The 20,515-nt window shown below is 45.4% G+C and overlaps 1 protein-coding gene across 3 annotated transcripts in view; it reads right to left on the bottom strand.

Annotated features, from left to right (window-relative positions):
• Positions 1-1,407: 1,407 nt before the first annotated feature.
• CRACR2A (calcium release activated channel regulator 2A) overlaps positions 1,408-20,515 on the bottom strand; it is a 202,119-nt gene continuing 183,011 nt past the window's right edge. The window contains exons 17-20 of one of the 3 annotated variants that reach the window (XM_025995392.2): positions 16,179-16,280; positions 13,860-13,936; positions 12,235-12,349; positions 1,408-2,650 (exon numbers count right to left, since the gene is read on the bottom strand). In XM_025995392.2, coding sequence (XP_025851177.1) covers positions 12,265-12,349; positions 13,860-13,936; positions 16,179-16,280 — 264 coding nt within the window. In that variant the 3' untranslated portion in view covers positions 1,408-2,650; positions 12,235-12,264. Of the gene's footprint in view, positions 2,651-11,361; positions 12,350-13,859; positions 13,937-16,178; positions 16,281-20,515 lie in introns of those variants that run through there. The other 2 variants (XM_072766209.1, XM_072766208.1) reach the window with 2 other exon arrangements.

Genomic DNA, 20,515 nt, shown 5'->3' with positions numbered 1-20,515 from the left:
CAGCCAGCATTGCTGGATCCCCAGACCATCTTCCCTCTTCCCCTTTTCTTCTCACCATTCCTATTCTCCACCACTTGGACTGCTCCCCTTCCGTCTTTGCTGGAGGGCACCCCTTTACCTTCCTGCTCTCAGGCCACCATTCAATCCTTTGATAAAAGGTAGCTCCCCCAACTCCAAACCCAGAGACAACTTAGTCTCACTAACTTCCCGCGTCCCAGAGCACCCTGCACTGTCCCTCTCATTTCCCATCGCTGCTGTAAAGTTCCACTGACTTTGAGCACCCTGATTTTTTTTCTCCCTTTTTATGGTCCAAGGGCATAGTGTATTGCTTGGCACAATAGCACATATTCAAACCTTCATGGAAAGCATTTCAAGCCATCAGTTGTGGGACTACTGAGGAGGGGTCAGGGATGAAATTGGAATGGGTAGAGTGTGCAGTTTCATCACAGAGTGTGGTGTGTTTGTGTGTGAAAAAAGCATGAGTGTGTGGTGTCTGAGTGCATGGTGTGTGTGGTATGTTCTTGGTGAATGTGTGTATGTGAGTCAGAGAGTGTGTGTTGTGTGTCTGAATGTGTGTGTCTGGGTGTGTAGAGTGTGTGGTACATGTGTGAGTGTGTGGTATCTGAGTATGTGATGTGATGGTGTATGTGGTGTGTCCAAGTAGTTGGTATGTTTGCATGTACATGTGTGTGGTGTTTGTGTCATACACGTGTGAATGTGTGGTGTCTGAGTTTATGGTGTGTGGTATGTGAGTGTGTGTGGTGATTGTGTGTGGTATGTATGTGGTATGTGTGTGATGCGTCTGAGTCTGTGGTGTGTGTATGGTGTGTAAGTATTTGGTGTGTGTATGAGGTCTGAGTGTATGGTATGTTTGCATGTACATGTGTGTGAGGTGTATGGTACACGTGTGAGTATGTAGTATGTGTGGTGTGTGGTATATGAGTGCATTTGGTGAGTGTGTTTGGTGAGTATGTGATGTGTCTGAGTGTCTATGTATGGTGTGTAAGTATTTGGGGTGTGTGTGTGGTACCTGCATGAGTGTGTGTGTATGAGTACCTGAGTGTGTGGTATGTGGTATAGTTCTATGTATGAGTATGTGCGGGCATGTGGGGTGTACGTGTGTGAGTACGCTATATCCACAGACATACAGGGAATTCGGTGTCCCTTGTGAGTGTGGAGCATCAGCATGTGGCTGCTCTTTGAGGCCTGGTAATGAGAGGGCGCGTAATACTATGGAGGCCTCAGAGCCCCAGTAGGCCATCTGCTTCGCTGATGGCCTGCTGCATGGCTGTAAGCAAGTCCTTGACATTCTCTTAAAGAATCCAGCCAGAGGGAACAGCATAGGCAAAGCCACAGAGGCATACAAGAGCAGATCCAAGGGCAAGAAAAGGTTCACACACAAGCAGATTTTTCACATTATTCCATTCCATTATTTTTATTGCTAACAATAGTAATATTAAGCAAAAGTTTTAAAGCTCTTTTAACTTCTACTTACATCAGAAATTCTGGTGTGTGTGGGGGGTGAAGATTGGCATTATTTTTAACAATAAGACAAATAGAAGTAGAATAAATAAAAATAAATTAACTAGTAAGGAAAAACTGCCCAGATGATTCCAGTAGACATCCAAGGTTGAGGACCACCAGGTGGAACTACCACCTCACCCGAGCCACGGACAGAGCAGTAGAGCCACTCCCAGGTGAGGCAGCCTCTCCTAGTCTCCTCACTGCAACTCTGGAGCTGACCAGCGGCCCATGGGCTGAGGACCTGCTGCGGGGACCACTTATCAAGTCTCAAAGAGATGATAGAGCTTAGGGAGAATGACTTAAATTGTAGCTGGAGAAAATTGGGCTGGGTCAACCAAAGTGGGCCATGGCCCCAGGTCATCCCCACTCAGTATCCGGGGACAGACAGGTACCCTTGCTGTGACTGGAGCCTGAGAAACTCTCACAGGTGGATTACTGGGAGCTGTGGGGCTCTGGGCTAACAAATGGCCTTCCTGAAAAACTGAACACACACGCTTGGGAAGGTGGGCTGTGCCCTGCCAGGGCAGTGGGTCAGGAGCCAGCATCACAGCAAGTCATCCCTCCTGCCTGGGCTACAGCCTCCCCATCTGTGACAGGAGGCAGGTTGGTGAGCCTGCCCGGGGTTCAGTCTGGGGCTACCTTTGCACACGACAGTCAGTGCAGAAGACAACCCTGCCACTGCCACCACACCATGTGGGGAGTGAGGGTGCCAGCATTCATGCTGGGGGGCCTTGTTCGTGTCCCACGGAGTTGAAGAGGGAACCTAGACTCTGGGGTTCCCAGCCACTGCTCAGGCTGAAGACTGCTGTGCCAGCTAGAGACACAGAAGGATGGGGAGAGGGGGAGATGGGCCTCGTGAATGAAAACTGCCTTGGGAGGGGGCAGGAGAGAGTGGGAGGAAGGGAAGAGGGTGGGATGGGCACAGAGGGAGGAAAATGCAGCCTCATCTGCTTGTTTGTGTTTCTTGTATTTAAGATGCTGACTTCTAGCATATTTTTAAATCCATCAGACATGAAAGGCTGATTTAAATAGACCCGCAGTGTGAAGCTGGTAATTTCACTTGCCACAATAGAGGAGCTGGCAGGACGCTGGCAAAGATGCAGCACCTCTCCCCATGCCAGGCAAGCTGTGGAAGAACGGGGAGACTTTTAGGCCAGGTGCTTTCTACTCCTGGGCAGTGGGAGCACGGGGAGTGGATGGTGGAAAGAGACAGAGATGAAGAAAACTGGAAAGGGAGGGAAACGTGGGGCAGGGGAGAACACAGAGAAGGGTGAGTGGCAAAACTAACTGGAGAAATGGACTGGCTCAACATTCTCCTGGTCCAGGGATGCTTCTTGGTCAACTCATCCAGACTCCCTGGCACATCTTATACTAGTATACTTTTACTTCAGTCTCACTTCAAAACAATCCCAGACTCTCAGGGTTGGTGGGGTAGAGGTAGAGGGAATCCTAAGAGCAGAGTGCTCAACATCTGCTTGAATACCTCCAGTGTCAGGGGCTCACTATCTGGTGAGGCAGCCTATTCCATTGCTGGGCAGTGCTCACTGGAACACACTTCCTTAGGGTGGATCATAATCCCCATGCTCTGTGCTGGGTGGTCCTAATCTGGCCCTGTTGAGTCATTCAGAGTGAGTGTAATGCCCAAGTCGGCCCTTCATCATGGAACACAGTATTTGGGTCCTCTCCTACTCCAGCCCTCCTATGCTTGTCCCTAGTCTCCTTACCATAAGTGATTATAGCATAAATCTTTCTAAACCAAAGTATTTCTGGATGCTAATGAGTGTATTTCCTGCTGTAGTCAATGCAACAAAATTTCAGGAGTCACAAAAGACTTGTCATTCTTTTTTTTTTTTTTTTCGTCTCATTCAGCACACTGTTATTCAGCCCACATTCTGAGACCAGGTTAGCCCCTCCTGTTGGCACATAGGATATGAAGGTCCTGTCCCCACGAGCTTCTCTACAAGGAAAGGAGTCAAACCCATAAAGAGAAGTGTAGGGGTAGAAGTGCCAGGAGCCCTGAGAGTCCTTCCCCAGTCGAATCCAAGGTTGAGTGGGGCTGGTAGAGGCCCTTAAAGGAAGGGAGTCTTAGGGTGATGGCATTTTTATGGAACGCTGGTGTATACTTGTGGGTTTCCAGGTGTTTCCTCCCCCTTGAGTACACTAATGCATCAAGGGCATTAAGTAAGCTTGTCTTCCTTTCTTGCTCCCTTAACTCTGATACAGCCTGAGACAAATACCTTAGATCCTCAATTGCTGGGCATTGAAGAGAGCCAACCTTATATTCATTCATGGAATAAAAATGTTTATGAAAGTGTTTTCTGAAAAAACTATATTATGGTAAAATACACAAAATGTAAAATTTGCAATTTTAACCATTTACAAATGCACAATTCAGTGACATTGTGTGCAGTCACAATATTCTCTGCAACCATCACTCTCCTCCAACTCCAGAGCTTTTCACCATCCCAAAGTGAAAGTCTATAAACCATATGTGTAAAGGTAGTTCAATTAGGAGTGAACTGTTGAAGTCTTGACTGGACAACAACACATCTATTACGTAAATAGAAAAATGAGTAAGACAAAAACCCTGCCAGTGAGAACCTCGTAGTCTGCGATGGTGGGACCCTGCCCTATTTCAAGGCAGAGTGGAAAGATGACAAAGCATTCTTTGACAGGAATCTGTAGCTTGAAGGAATGAAAATTTTCCTTATTCTACTAGCCCAGGGAAATGGGAGATGCTTTTACCTAGGGCCCCAGATTCTGGTTACCAAGAAGTGTGGGACTTTGTTTCTTATTTTGTTTGGTCTTTTGCACAGGGAGATAGATGATGATGTAATAACTAACATTTGTCTAGAGGCTTTCAGTTGACTAAACCCTTTCCCTAGAGTTCTTGTTTGACCTTCACACTAGCAGACAGTAGGACAGGGAATTCTATTTTAAGAGATTTGGAAGCTAGGGTTCAGAACACCCAAGCAGTTCCAGATTTTGCCTAAGGCCACACAACTTGTGTGCAGGTTCATATTCTGAGCTGACTTTTAGAGGTTACAGAAAACATCTGGGAGAGGCACAGCCTGGTAAAGATGGTCGGTTCTATATCTGGAAGGAAGAGAACCAAGCAGGGAGGCATCTTTATACACAAAGGCATGGAGCCCAAGTCAAATTGAGTTGTTGAGCTGCCTGAGGGTAATGGATTGCTACTAGCAACAGCTGGGGAGGCTGCAGGGTGATGAGATGGAATGCTTTGATAGGCATCACACTGTCTGAAATGCAATTGAATCACAGCAGCTGGAATGCTTCTCAGCACTCTGTTTTAAGAGCCAGAAGCAGCAAATCATTTGAAGCAGTGAGGGAACCCCATGGGTCCACCAGACTACAGAGATCCAGTCATCCAGCCTCTGGGAACTGAGGCTCCATTGGAGTGGCTCACCAAGTGGTGGGCCTTGTTCTTGAGAAATGATGCTCTATTCTCAACTGTTCCTATAAGGCAAACATTGTTTGCCAGACACTATGCCAAACATGAGGCAGAGATGAATGCTCCTGCTCTCGGGAGTTCAGTCCAGTGCATTTCACTCATTACAAGCCCTGTGGGCAGTGTGTATAAATAAGTACAATACAATATCATTACAGAATGGCCTTGGGGAGCCTATGGACTGGATGTTAAATCATACCCTGACACTCTGTCCTTGACCTGGTGCTACACACGCTCAATGAATTCTAGCTACATAGTCATCTTACTTAAATTCATTATGAGGCTCCTTGAGCTCTACATGTTTCAATTCCAAGTTAAAAAAAAAATCCCATTCCCTCTGTCCATGTTTTTGGGCATTTTTGCTTAGTAGTGCAATGTTTTCATGGGTAGCATTTACTTTTATAGGTCAGATGGATCCAGTCATAATTCATTATGATGACATATGCCCCACTGGCCCTAGGAGTCCTCATTTGCTGGGAGGGGAGTCTTCTGGTGCATGTCAAGAGCCTGCAAGTACCACTTCTGAATCAGAGCCAAAGAGCTGATGAAGTTCCAGCTCTGAGAGAGGGGCTCATTCTTGGACTTGACTCAGTCCTTCCCTAGGATGACAAACGATACAACCTCACCAAATCCATCTCAGTTTCTATTGGTTTCAGGTCCTCAGCCAAGCACCATATGGTTTCCCAACCCCCACCATTTCCAGCAAGGTTCTTCCTAAGTAGTGCACTTCGCTGTAACTGGTTCCACTGAACTGTATGAAAGTTGGAGTTATGATGTTCTTTGTTACTGCTACTGCTGATAATTAGCATATTTATTATTAGGAATATTAATAGAGTTAGGAAGTGGGAGAGGTTTAGAAAGATCCTACATCATGTCAACCATCATCATCCCTACCCCTCACCCTGACACACACACACACCCAGATAAGAAGGGAAGAAATAACTAATAAAGTAAAATCTTAAAGATTTTGACTGAACTTGGTTGGAATTTGTGTAGCCAATTTCTTTTCCCCAAATAATGGGAGGAGAGGTGACAGTGCTCCTAAGCCCAGTCAGCAAGAAATTACTTAAATATTTGTTTCTGTATGTTTGTGTACTGTGATTTCATTATTTTGAAGTAATTAAACACTTCTGATCTGTAGTATTCCCCTATCTATTCCTTTGGAGTGAAACTGGAATGTCTGGCTTCCTGGCAGAAAAGCAAAAGCTGTCTGAGGATGTCTGGCCTCCTTTCACTTTCTCAAGGAGGTGGACATTACCTTGGGCAGCTCATCTCCAGCAGGATATCCAGAAGCTCAAGGGGGAAGGGATGCTTCTCAGATCTGAAGGATTTCTGAGTTTCACGTCAGTCATCCAACACAGAAGACAGGAAAGGCTTTAGGGAGGAAGTTAGAAGTGAGGCTAAAGCATGAGACAAGTCCTGGCTATGTTGTGTGAAGTGTGAGGAAGGAAGAAAGGACTAGTAAGTAGAACTTGATTTGTGCACAGTACAGATAGCTAGCAATCCGAGGTCTTTGAAATTTTAAACCAGCTATTTTAAGTTTGTTCAAAGATCTAAAGGAAACCATTTCTAATGAACCAAAGGAAAATCTGAGAACGATGCCCCACCCAATAGAATCTACAAATATATAAAAATTATGAAAGAGACCAAATAGAAATTCTGGAGTTGAAAAGTACAATAATGAAAATGAAAAGTTCCCAATAGCATATTTAAGCAGGCAGAAGAAAGAATCAGTGAACTTGAAGATAGGGCTATAGACTATCCAGTGTAGGGAACACAAAACGTAATGAAGAAAAAATGAACAAAACCTCAGAAACCTGAGGGGCACCATCAGGCATGCCAACGTATGCATCACAGGAATTTTAGAAGGAAAGGAGATGGAAAAAAGGTGTCAAGAATATTTAAGGAAATAATGACCAAAAAGATCCCAAATTCGATGAAACCTATCAATCTACATATCCAAGAAGCTCAACAAACTCCAAGTAGGATGAACTTAAAGAGACCCATAGCGAGACACATCAAAATCAAACTGTTGAAAGTCAAAGACAAAGAACTTTGAAAGCAACAATAGAGAAGCAACTCATCATATAAAAAAGAGCCTCAATAAGATTAACAGCTAATTTCTCATCAGAAGCCATGGGGCCAGACACAGTGGATGGTATATTCAAAGTACCAAGTGGAAAAAAATCCCCTGACAACCAAAAGTTCAATATCTCACAAAACTATCCATCAAAACTGAAGGATAAATCAAGACATTTTCACATAAATAAAACTGAGAGTATTGGTCTTTCGCAGATCTTCCCTACAAGAAATACTAGTGAAGTGAAAGACACTAGATAGTAACTTGAATCAACAAATTAAGAGGACTTGTAAAAGTAATTACATAATTAAATATAGAAAATGCTATGAATGTATTTTTCATTGATAGCTTGTTTTAAAATCTGATTTAAAAGAAAACTGCATAGGGGTACCTGGGTGGCTCAGTCACTTAAGCATCTGCCTTCAGCTCAGGTCATGATCCCAGGGTCTTGGGATCGAGCCCCACATGGGGAATCCTTGCTTAGCAGGGAGCCTACTTCTCCCTCTTCCTCTGCCACTCCCCCTGCTTGTATTCTCTCTCTCAAATAAATAAAATATTTTTTTTAAGAAAAAGAGAACTGCATAAAGCAATAACAATACATCTATGTTGGTGGAAATAAAATGTATAAAGATGTAATTTGTGATAATAACAACATATGGAATGGGGAATGGAACTATGCAGAAGCAAAATTTTGTGTCATATTGAAATTAAGTTGGTATTAATCCAAACTAGATTATTATAAACTGGGATATTAATGGTTACTTTCAGGGTACCAACCAAGAAAATAAGTAAAAAAAATATAGTAAATGAAATGATAAGATAATTAAAATAGTATGTTAGAAAATAACTAACACAAAAGAAGGCAGTAATGGAGAAATAGAAGAACAAAAAGACATATGAAATAAAGAAAAGAAATTGCAAAATGGCAGACATAATTCTTACTTTACCCAATATATTAAATGTAAACAGTAAACTTTCCAATTAAAAGGCAGATATTGGAAGAATATATTAAAAAAAAAAACATGATCTACTGCATGTTGTCTACAAGAGACTCAGTTTACATTTAAAAGCATAAATAGGGAGAAAGTACAAGGATCAAAAAGGTTATAGCAATAGCAACCAAAAGATAGCTGGAATGCCTCTACTAATATCAGACAAAATAGACTTTAAGATAAAAATTGTTCTAAAGGCAAGAAGGACACCTTATAATGATAAAGGATCAATTCATTAAGAAGACATAACAAATATGAACATATATGAACCTAGAAATAGAGCCCCAAAATATTTGAAGCAAAAAACTTTAGGAGAAGGCAGCTCTGTCCTAAATACTTGACCCCCATGAGCACTAGGGATTTATTCCCTTGAGCTAGGGTTTTGTGCCCTTTAAAGTTCTTCATTAACACACACACACACACACACACACACACACACACACACGAGCGCCCACACATATATATACATATAGCCCTTAAACTACCATTTGCATTAATACCTTAGCTGAAATTGGTTTAAGATCCTTCAGAGTATTGACTGCTAGTGACAGAAACAAAGGGTTGAGCTATTTTTGATAAAACATAAAGGTGTGACCTGGAATGGGCCCTCAGGAGAGTAGGGAAGAAGGATGGAAGTGTTAACAGATAAAGAGTACAGGATGGGGAGTGGTGGAAGAAAGCTAGTGTATCACAGAGGAACAGAAAAGACCTCAAAGACTGCCAAGAAAGATAAATGCCAGACAAATAGCAAAACAACTGCGGCAGACTGCCTGGGTGGCTCAGTTGGTTAAAGCATCTGACTCTTGGTTTCTGCGCAGGTCATGATCTTCAGGGTTGTGAGATCAACCTCCATGTCAAGCTCCATGTTCAGTGTGGAGTTGGCTTGAGATTCTCTTCTTCTCTACCTGCCCCTCCCCCTGTACATGCTCTCTTGCTCTCGCACTCAAATAAATAAATCTTAAAAACAAACAGACAAACAAATGAACAACTGGGGCTTTGGTTTGGTGCTGAAGCCCCTGGTTTGGTAACTCAGGGCTGAGGGCAGCAGCAGATGCCAGAAGCAGCACAAGGAGTCAGAACAGCAGAGAAAATGTGGGACCAAGGATGGTGATGGGCACAGGTCTTTCTTAGGTAAACGTCCTGGCACCTGGTCTGAGCTTCTGTCTGAGTTCTGGAGAACCATGGCTGGGAAAGCAGAGCGGTTTGTGGGCTGAAAGATATGGGTACTGATTGGAAAACCAGGAAAACCATTGGAACAAAGGAGAATAGGGCCAAGAGGCAATGCTGAAAACAAGCTCATAAGCCAGGCAGACGGGCCAAGCAATTGGGTATTCAAACTAGGTAGTGTTTGTGAGAGCACCCACTTCGGAGAGATGCTTAGTAAGTGTTACCTGGTTCTCAATCCAAGATTAGGGCAAGGCTAGTGGTAGGGGCAGTGACTTGAGGTTGACAACAATGGTAGCCCCTACCTGTTAGCACCTGTGTGTGCTGGGCACTGTGCTAAGTATTTCACATTCATTGCCTCACTTAATGCTTAAAACGTCCATGTGAGGTAGACATTGAAACCTCTGATCTACACATGAACAGGAAACCTGGTCAAGTGACTTGCTCAAGATCATTGCAACAGTATAAATGGTTTGGAGCCAGAGGCTTCTCTGACAGCACTCTGCCAGGCCCTGGGACAGACTCACAGCCACTGGGGTGGCTTTGATCACCTTGATGGCTTACAAGGAATGGGGATAGAAGAGGAAGCTCTGATGTAGAGACTCAGAACTTCTCAGAGTCCCTCTGAAGTCCCATTATCTGTACTTGTTTGAAGTGGGGTTAGAGAAAGAAGCAGTAGTGGCCTAAAGACCCTTCCTGCTCTCTTTTCTCTGCCTGGACCTTTGAGGGTTGGTGGGGATTTACCCCATATGCTATAGGGTCAGGCACTAGCTCACTCTATCCTGCTGTAAACCCTGAAGGCACTTTTCCTAAATGGAAAAATGCACCCCCAAGCCAGGACTAGGCCTAGAGGATAAAGGCATCTGTGGGCTTGGGAAACTCCAGGTATAGCCTGCTTGCCCCATAAATTCCAACTGCCATCTCTGCTTTTCTGCTTTCAGAAGCAGGAGATCTGGTTTCCTTTCTTTATGATGATCCTTACCCTCTATCTGCCCCCCTCCTTGGAACAACACATGTTCACACAGCAACACACACCCACACAGATATTGGAGGGCCACTTCTGGGTGACCCATTATCCCCTGAATCCCATGAATGAGACCATTGCTGGTGCCCTTTCTTTGAAAGAGAGTTTTCTGTGAGTTCCCTTCAAATTTAGACTGAGGGCCAGGGCCAGACTAAGTTGGAAAATGAAGGTATCATCATAAACATTCTGAGCAAGAAGAGCCAGAAGCATCAAAGAGCCAATCCTTCATATTACTGATGAGATGGTAGCCCAGGCAGGGAGCTGGCTGGCCCAAGATCTTGGGGCACACCCTGGTGTTCAGTGCTGGGTTTAGTTCCATGGGCTCCCTGGTGCCTCCAAGCACTAAATGAAGGAGAGAAAAGCCTATAAAAAGGGGGCAGACACTTATGTGATGATCCATGGGGCCCTGACCCTTTTAGGAATCTGGGGAGGAGGCTTTAGGGAATAGCCTTAAAACTCTGACCAGTGGATTCTCTCCTGCCTGGCTGGCTGTGTACAGTTGTCTTGAGCCCTCTTGGAGGACTGTGGACACTTTCTTCTCCTCTCCCTTCCTGGGTCTCGCTTGGGTATGGATACCATTCACTTTCCTGTGGGGCTGGGCCTGCAGCCCTAGGGTGGTAATGGGCAGTGATCTTCATACCTTTTCATCCAAGCTCCCACTCAAGGTGAGAGCACCCTTCTCTTGCCAGCCCCTCCCCCTCCCCCGACAGCCAGCCAGTAATGCTGGAGCCCTGCTAGGGCTAGGAATTTACCATCACCCAGATGGAAGGAAGCACCCACGGGCCCAGATCATTCCTGCAAGCACCCTCTGCTGGTGAAGTCCCAGGGACATTGAAGCCTATAGCTACACTCTGCTCACTTTTCAAACACCAGCTATATGTCAACAACACAGCCACACTTTCTTTTTTTAAATACAGTCTTCTGAAAAAGAAAGAAAGAAAAGAAAAGAAAAGAAAAGAAAAGAAAAGAAAAGAAAAGAAAAGAAAAGAACATGAAGTCTCTAACTATGGACCTGGTGCTGGGCCTCACTGCCTGCATGTCAATCTAACCTATTAATCATCATGTACAATTTTTCAAAGAGCTATTTTGAGAAACATTGGAAAATGGCTTTTACAAAGCTATATATACCTTATTTATATTCCAGAAATGGTCGCTCTGTTTAGCAGCAGATGGGATTTTCCCTTCGTTTTCTTTTCATCTCTCAATCAAAGTTAAGTAGGAAGTAAGCCCACTCCCTAACCCCAGGCACACATTTATCACCCACAGTCCACCCTGGAGTCAGGGTCATGGGTGGGTGGTTCAGAGGAAAGGGTGTGGATTTCTTGTAAGGCACATTTCAGAGACCACGAAGGAACGAATACAGGAGGCATGGTGGCTGCTGAGAGCCTGGGTTCTGCAGCCTGGCAAGGTGGGATGTGCTGGGGGTGGGATGTGCAATAGAATATGGATGCCCTGGCTTACTTTTCTCAACACCATGTGGGCATCTCAAGGTCCATGAAGCATATGCCAAGAGCATCCCATTGATATCCAGAGAACAGGAGCCAAAGGAAGCCCAACCACCCTGGCCCTGCCAGAGTGCTATATCTTTGGCCTACAAGAAGCAGCAAGTCTGCCCTGTGCAGTTACCGCAGCAACCACAGTGCTGCAGCTCCAAAGGGCAAGGGGAGCAGAAGGGAGGTGGAGAAGGCATGTGGTGATTTTTCTGGAAAAGCCCATCTGTTTCTTTTCCCCACAAAACCAAGCTGGGGGTGTGTGTGGCAGGAGGTGGTGGTGGGATGGGTGCCTGGGTCTAGAGAGAGATCTGGGTCTAGAGATAGAAGACTCCAGAATGCTGCAAGAGCAGCTTTCCTGCCTGGATGTTCTCCCCTTCCTGGCAGTAGAGGCAAGCCACTGACAAAGACAAAGGCTTAAACAGGCTGTGGTGGAAACATTCAAGCAGGAGCCCATGTGCAGGATTCAGGTTAAGTCTATGACCTCAGACCTGCATGGAGCAGTCCTAGGAGGACTCTCATCAGCCACAGCAAGACTTCTTTTTGGCAGGGCGGTCAGCCTGTATTGTGTCCTCCCTTGCTGTATCTTCCTGTTTCTTGAGGATCCTGGAAGAGGGGAAGGTACAGTGTCAGTAGTGGAGAGCTGCTAGATCCTTGGGTTACAAGCCATCTGCATGATAAGGAGGGAACTCAGTCTCACCAGGGCATCAGAGTATTTAAAGTCTCCCCCCCCCCCCCCCCCGGAAGTATAGGTACATAACCATAATTTGTAAAGACAAAGTTTAGTCAATATGGATCCTTCATGACACCTCTTTCAAGAAGCCTCCCCTGATTCTCCAGGTGGTGTAAGTACCCCTGCCAGCATTCTGACCATTCCCCTGTTATAATGCCATCATCCCATGTCAGAATGTACTGCTTCCCTGGTTGGCTCCCTCAGGCAAGAAAGTCGCTTGAAGCAGAGACTATATTTTGTCTCTGTGTCTCTGTAGCCTATCATAGTACCTGGCACACAGTAGGGACTCAGAAAATATACTTTTTGGTTATATACTCTATAGAAGGTCTTCTCCATGTTGCCAAAGTTCATGATTAAATGTAGGAGGCAAAGGATTAAAAATAGTGGTATCTTATCCCTGCTTTATACTCTCAATGTGCTTTCACCTTAACCATCTCTTTTGATATTTATAAGAGCCTGAGTCCGCAGGGATGATATGATTAATGTTCCTATGTTAGGGGCAAAGCATAGAGAGATAGAGTGACTTGCCCCAGGGAATTAGTGGCAGAGAAAAGCCTACAGCTTTCCCCATGGTCTTCCATAAGTCCACAACCTCCCCAATGTATAGAAAAAGTTGTTTTGGATAGATGGATAGTTGAGTTGATGGATACATGTATGAATAGATAAATGGGTGGGTGAGCGGATGGATGGGTGGAGAGATTGGAAGAATAGGTGAATGGTTGGATGGATGGATGGATGGATGAATGAATGGATGGATGATAGGTGAGTGGATGGCTGGATGGGTGGGTGGGATAGACGGAATGAAATGAATGCCTATAAATAAATGAATAAATGAGTGATTGTCCAAGTATTGAAAAGAGGACCCTGTATGGTTTTGTTTTTATCTTTTAAATTTTGGTATAGGTTGGAGACTTATGAAAATAATCTTTTGGCGGAACTAACCCTTTGAGCATTGTCACCTTGGGTGCCCCTAGTCCTCCCAAAGAGCCCCTCCTTTCCTTGGCTTCTCCACCCCCTCCCCTGAAGCCCATATTATAACTGTTGTTTCTAGCTGGCTGCCAACTAACTCCTGCTAAAATATTAGCCACTGTTCAGGGACCTATGATATGACCTTTCCCAGAGCATTTGCATTTAAAAAGAAGATCCCTGGGAAAAAGGCAGCTTTTCAGACTCAGAAGAAGAAGACTGCAGTGGGGGTGAGAGGTAGGGAGGCTTTCTTTTTTGTCCTTATTGTATTGCAGAAGGCTTGTCGCTGAATCCCACACAAAGGCCTCAGCCTCCAGCCCTTTTACCCAGAAGGTTCAGACAGAGGGAGTATCATCCACATAGAAGTGAATGCCATGCTTCCCCCCAGACCTTGATTGCCGGGATGCGCCTCTTTACCTGGCTAGATGGAGCAGAGACTCTTTGGTGTTGTGACCGGAATAGGCACTGCATTCATAGAAGATCAGATTGTTCTCCTGGAATTATAAGACAGAGGAGAAAGAGAGTCCTGGGGGTACTGATCAGAACCATGGGAGGTGGGAGGAGAACACATCCCTCACTTCCTCTTGGAGACCCCTTTCATTCCTCTCCCCTTCCTGGTCCTGCCAGAGAAGGTTGATTTCCCTCTCCTCAGGCTCCCTGTCTAATGTAAGTTCTGTGGTTACAGAACTCTCCCAGATGAGTTTTAACAATTGTAAAACCCCAAACAGTATGCTGCCTTAGTGCTTTATGCTTTCCCAGATTGCTCTCAGGTATGTATATGTTCATTTCCTTTTCACAGCAGCCTGTGATGCAGGCAGATACAAAGGCTGGGATGGGCCACATTCTTCCCACTGCACAAGCAGGGAAACCAAGTGCATGGTATAAATGGTGGCAGTTCTGTTCATTCAACGACTTAGTTAATGGCAGGACTCCCAGCAACATGCTCTTCCCAGGACACTGGCATTCTATGAACCCTGGGGCAGATGTCACTAAGGCGTTCCAGTAGAAATTCTCCTTCACACCAGTTAATTAATATTCCTGCTGCCGAGGCCAGGGTTGGTACCAAAGGACAACTGGCCAACACTTCAGTAGGCATCGTAGGGGCTCTTGGCCAAGGGTCATCATTATATCCATTTATAGCTCCTGTCAATAGATTTCCTGCTTCCTTAGGACAGTGCTAACACATGGAGCATGGAGCGCTGGGGGCTGATGCCCTGAGGGGATGCAGGCAGCTGAATGCGGACACTTCCTCTGAGGCTTGCATATCTGGAGACTCTACAAACACTGGCTCCCAGTTCTGCTTTCCTGATTCATGCCCCAGGGGCCCACTCTATCCTCTGGTCCTCTTCACCCAGCCCCTGTCCACACTTCTGTGGGAGCCTGACTCTGGGTCAGTCTATGGAAGAATAAAGGCTCCATGGTAGGGGGGTAGGGGTGGAGAGCACACAGGATCTAGAATTAGAAGACAGAATTTGTCTTCCGGCTTTCCTTCCTGATCCCATCACTGAGGACCTATGTGATAAACTGAATCAATCAAAACTTCTCTGAGCCTTGTTTTTGTTTGTTTGCTTGCTTGCTTTTAACTGACCAAGAAAAGACAAAAGGAAAAAATGGGATGATAAAAATACAGGTCTGCAGTTCATGAATCAAAATCCTTGGATCCAGAGACTGAGTCTCAGAGAAATAACAGATGCATATACCATATATTATATTACCCTCAGAGGGTCTGGGATAGCACCCTATAATCAAACATAGTAATATTTCTTCAGTGAAACATTTGAAAATTCACTCAAACAGGGTAAACAAAGACCATAAATGCTTCATGTCAGTTCTGGTCAGATTTTTCTGCCAGATGAAACATGAGAAACCTTTCTGTTGGCAGAGTCCTTCCAAATCTCAGTATTGTGGCTAAGGGACTGCGACAGGCAGTTACCTCATCACTCTGCATGGGAACATCTGTCAGACCCTTCTTCCTCCTTTTTTCCTTGACCTTTACCATCTGTGCCGGTCTTCCCAGCCTCAGGGGCCACGAGTCCCTGTTTAGAGCGAGCACACTAAAAAATATGGAATCCTGGGGCTGGAAAGCAACCGATCTTTCCAGACATACAGTTTCCTGAAAACCACTTGGAGGCAGTAGAAAGAGCCCAGAAGCCAGCACAATCTTGCTGCCTGATTTCCGTCAGGCCGTACTGTTCCCCAGTTTGGGTCAGAGGGCTAATGCTTCTTTTAACAGTAAGTTTTTGAGTGCATGCTCTGAGTTTAAATTTATCTCAAGTTCACAGGCTCATTGAGCCTGCAGGCTCAATCTTGATAGAATGGATAAGTTCTTGACAGAGCTATTCAAAGAAGAATCAGCTGCCTTCAGATAGTGAGTATTTCATCCCTGGAGGTGATCAAGTGGAAACACAGATGAAGGGATCCAAGTATCTGATAGGGGATTTAAATAAGTAACCTCTTACTACCTAAGAATTTATCATTCTGAATTCCAAGGAAAAGAGTTTCCCTATATCTTCATCATCCCCTGCCACCTCTGTCTCGCGATGTGGGGCTTTCTACAAAAAGTTCCACCTACACAGGAGTTGGGCCATTCCTATGATGCCAGGACACCCGTCTTGCCCACTTGCTTCCTTCTCCAGGGGGCTTCCAGAGAAGGCTCCCACCAAGGCTCTTGAGCACAGGCCTCACGGCCCTTGGGGTCCCACCCCAACCAGAGAGATGGAAACGTTTGTTCTTTACCTTGGAAAGTTGTTCTCCGAGGCCTCGGGGAACTTCCCGCTCTTTCTCATTGTCAACTTTATTGCCCAGCAGAAGAACAGGAATGTAGTCTCCCACGGCTTCCTGCAGAACAGATAATACCCCAACTGAGAGAAGCATCCATAAAGAAACCCCAGAAGGGCAGGCTTAAAATGCTGGCAGGAAAGATGCAATCTGGCTTGCAACACCCCTGCTGCCCCAACAGGCCAGGCGATAATCCAGTCATCACAAAAGCTAAGAGGGAGAGTCATGTTCTCTGAGGGTCTCAGTTTACGAGGCTTCTGCAGGGTGCCTCAGATCCGCCTCTGGGTACCTCCCAGATTCGGCTTGCAGTGACTTCTCCCTCCTTCACCACTCATCCTTGCTGGATGGGACATGCAGGCCCCCTCAGGTGTACTGAGGATAACGGGATGAGGGGACAGTAGAGACTGATAAACTAAGTGTCCTTTAACAATGCTTATTAGCATCCCTGAAAGCATTCCTAAGTGACCGGACTTAGTCTAAACGAACCAGAATGAACCAAAGGAATTCATGTAATGCGGTTTGGAGCAGGTCTAAGGGCCACTTTGATTAGACGTGGCATCTCCAGAGGCCTCATATTGAGCACAGAAGCTCCCAGATGGTTGGGTCCAAGTCTCATACCTGGTATTGGGTCCCTAGTGCCCAGTATGCAACTGTTGTGTGCGTAATTGGAGGTCACCCCGTGGGGTGCGCAGCACCCTGTCTCTGCTTGCTCTGGCTCTGACTAAAGCCCCACAGGAGAAAGAGCTCTGTGACCACAAGTAACAGGTATTCAAGGGGTCAGCTTTCTTCACTCCTCTGATGACTGTGGCATATCAGCCACCAGCCCACACCCCAGTCTCGGCATCTCGGGGTGTCCTCCCTTGTGTAATGTGTGTACTTTCTGTGCCTCTCGGGATGGCAAACAAAGGGCCCACAGCACGCAGCTATTAAGTGAGTATATACGGTAATATTCACATTCGAGCAGGTTGTTATTTTTACTTAGTGAGATATTTAATTAGGGTCTTTTAATAATAATTTGGTAAACAATAGTTATTCATTTTAGCTAAAATGTTTTACTAACGAGAGAGGGTTGGGGGATGATAGAAGCTAACAAGCCCTTCCAGTTTTGCCAAGAGTTCAGCCACTTTATCTAACCACTTCATATCAATATCCCAAGTCCATCCAATAGATGCACATATTTTAAGTTTGAGTGCAATTATCTTTGAAATCAAGCCTCCATGGCTCCTTAATCTATACATTCACTTTATTGCAGTTTGGTAGTGGAAAAAATTCTCATTTACTCAACGAGAACATTAAGCCTCAGAGAATCCGAAAGAATATTTGATAACAAAGTCGCTGCGTTATGAGGAGCCTTTAGTCTACGGTCCATGATTTTCCAATGTTTTTCTCTACATTCTGGTTTCCAGTGAATTCTCTGCTACTTAGTATCTTATTAACTAGAATTCTCTCAAAGTGGTATTTCCATCTATTCATGGTCAGATGGTAATTCATGTTGGTAATGCATCTTCTGATCCATCACAAATAGATCAAATTATGTGCACTGTAGTTGATGTGCTAAGTTGATTGCAGCCTTTCCAATTATTTGCAAATGAGAAACTACTTACGGCATAGAGACCATGCTGTGGCTCCCTATTACCAGAGCATTGAGTAATGGGAATACCCCCATTTTCTGACTGTGTTGTGCCACAGAAACTTGTGCGAAGTCTTTTTCACAGAAAAGGAAAAAAAGAGGAGAAAGCAAGGAAATGGGCCAGAAGGCTTGCTGTGTGGAGCACATGAGAGATATTTGTAGATTTATGTGTGAGGGATGACTAAGCCTTGTGGGATTTCTTGACATGGAAACTCTGAAAATATGAGCATCAGACTTAAATCCGAAGGCAGAATTCGAACCTGGATTCAGGTAGGTTGGAATGGGTGATGGCTTCAGCCTCCTCACTTGCAAAGGGGATGGTGGGTACTGAATGACCGAATAGGATCAGGTAAGGAAGAGTCACATGCCCAGCATCTGAGCCCAGTGCACCACAGACAGCAATGCTGCCTCTGAGGGAAAGGCGGTTGGGGGTGTGGCAGGGTTGGGGGGGGCAGCCTTCTTTTTTTAAAGCAATTCCTGGATATAAAAATAAAACATCTTAGAAGGAGCAGAAAAAAGCCAAGGCCTCCCCCTACCCTGCCACCCCCCAGCTGTGGCTTCTGTCCTTTGCATTGTTCCTCTCTTATGCAAATACTCGGGACAGCTGGCTTCCCTTCTGTGGGCCTTGGATTGCTGCTGATAAAGAATTAGGTCTATCCCCAAAGATGTGGCAAAAATAAGTGAGCACCAGCATAAGGCCAGAAGAGTATGCTGGCCATCTTAGGCAGTCAGTCATCATCACCCTGGCCCAACACTGGGCTCTGACACAGGGCCACAGGGAGGGTTGGGGCCAGGGTAGGTGTCTCGTGGTCCTCTCTGGCCTGAACCTCAAGTCTTCGGCTATCTGCCCAAACCTTACATTTTTCACGTACCCGCCTAGTTGTTCAGCCTGTATACAGCTTGGCACAAAGAGATTCATCAGTACCCACTGACTGACACAACACTCCCTTTTGAAAGTCTAAAGTGCATCTCTTTTGGGAAACGAGTCTAAAGTCTACCCCACCTCTGCTGACATTTCTATAGATGCCAGGAGAACTCTGTAGGCATGACAGGTCAGAGAGAAGGAAGCAGAGCTCTTTAGAAGGGCACACAACCCAACCTGTCTGTGTGGGACCTGTCCAAATCCTTCCTCTTCACAGACTCTCTTCTGTGAGCTGTGAGATGGACCTATACAGCTGCTTCCTATCCTCTGATACTCTGACATAGAAGCCTCTCCATTCCTCCAACCATTTCAGTTGCCTTTCTTTGAACTCGTGCTTGTTGGAAGACAGACGTGTTGAAATTCAAAAGATTACCCACCTCTGACTTTAAATAACACGAGCTGTCAACCTGGAGCAGAGGACTGACATTCCGCTCAGAACGTGCAGCTGTTGGGTTTGGTTGGCTGTAGTATGTGTGAGTGTGACTGTGTGTGTGTGTGTGTGTGTGTGTTAATATGCATTTGCTGGGAGGCAAGAAAAGCACTTAGCCAGGATAGTGCTGCTATTTCTCTGGAGCCAGAACAAAAAAATTTCTCAGCACATTAAAGCATGTAGTTATGCTAAGAAAAAAATGACTGCAAAATTATATCTTGGGGGTTTCCATATTTATCCACCCCCTGGACTATGAGTCAAAACAAGATTTATTTGTGTAGTTCGTTTTAAACTGCCAGCACTTCAAGCTCAACTTGGAACATGGGGGAAAAAAATCAAACTGCTATTTTTTGCTCTGTGCTGTGCAAAGATCACAGAATGAGAATTAGCTAGTGGTCCACGAAAGGAGAGGAAAGTGGGCCTGGCCCCTTCGAGCTATAGAATTGTTCTGCTGTGAGGTGGAAGCGGCAAGGACTGAAAAGAAATGAACACCTATTTTTCAGAAGCAGATTTCAACCATGGACCATGTGATGCTCTTGTCACATAATGCATAATGCAGCATAATGCAGTGGCAAAGCCCTAGATTCTAGTTCTGGCTGGGCGTCTGGCAAGCTGTGGGTACTTTTGGACAAGTCACTTCCTCTCTCTGGATCACAGGACTTTTCATCCATAAAACCAGAGACTGCATTAGATTAATCTTCGAGTTCTTCCCCAGCTTGGAGACACTGCTCCTGTTGGCTTAATGACTCCAGTCATTTTCCACCTCCTTGACTTATAGGCCTAAGAATACAGGGCTATCAGAGTGACAAAAGGTGGAAACAAGAAGTTCAACACGCCAGGACCACAGACATCAGGGACCAACAAACTGGATTTGAGAAAAATACCAGCCCTTTCAGGTTTGTACCAAATCCTATTTTCCCTAACTGATACAGGCCCCAAAGTCTTCAGGCATCCAATTTGTCCCATGGTCTAAACATGGGACCCTTAGAGCCCAACCAGTTTCTTCTCTGGATTAGATTGGCTAAACCAGTCCTCCCAAGCAGAGATGAGAAGGAGGTGGGGGAGGGTTGGAAATAGTGAGTTCGCAGGAAAGGTTACTTGCTTTGATGTGCTATACGGTACATAGGAAATGTAAATAGCAGGAGAATCAGCACAGGATGTGCCTGGGCCTCTTCCGTGGAAGGCCTGTGGATAAGGTAGAGCTGCCCCGGAGAGGAAAATGTAGGAGGACAGCCATGGGGACCAGGCTCTCCCATGGGGACCAGGCTCTCCCACCTCATAAAGCAGAGCAGGTCTCTTGTGCCAAAGGAGCT

The sequence above is a fragment of the Vulpes vulpes genome, chromosome 8 (assembly GCF_048418805.1).
Source record: "Vulpes vulpes isolate BD-2025 chromosome 8, VulVul3, whole genome shotgun sequence".
In the NCBI taxonomy this organism is placed as follows: domain Eukaryota; kingdom Metazoa; phylum Chordata; class Mammalia; order Carnivora; family Canidae; genus Vulpes; species Vulpes vulpes.
Note: the sequence above shows the minus strand (reverse complement) of the source record. Positions and strands in the feature narration are given on the sequence as shown.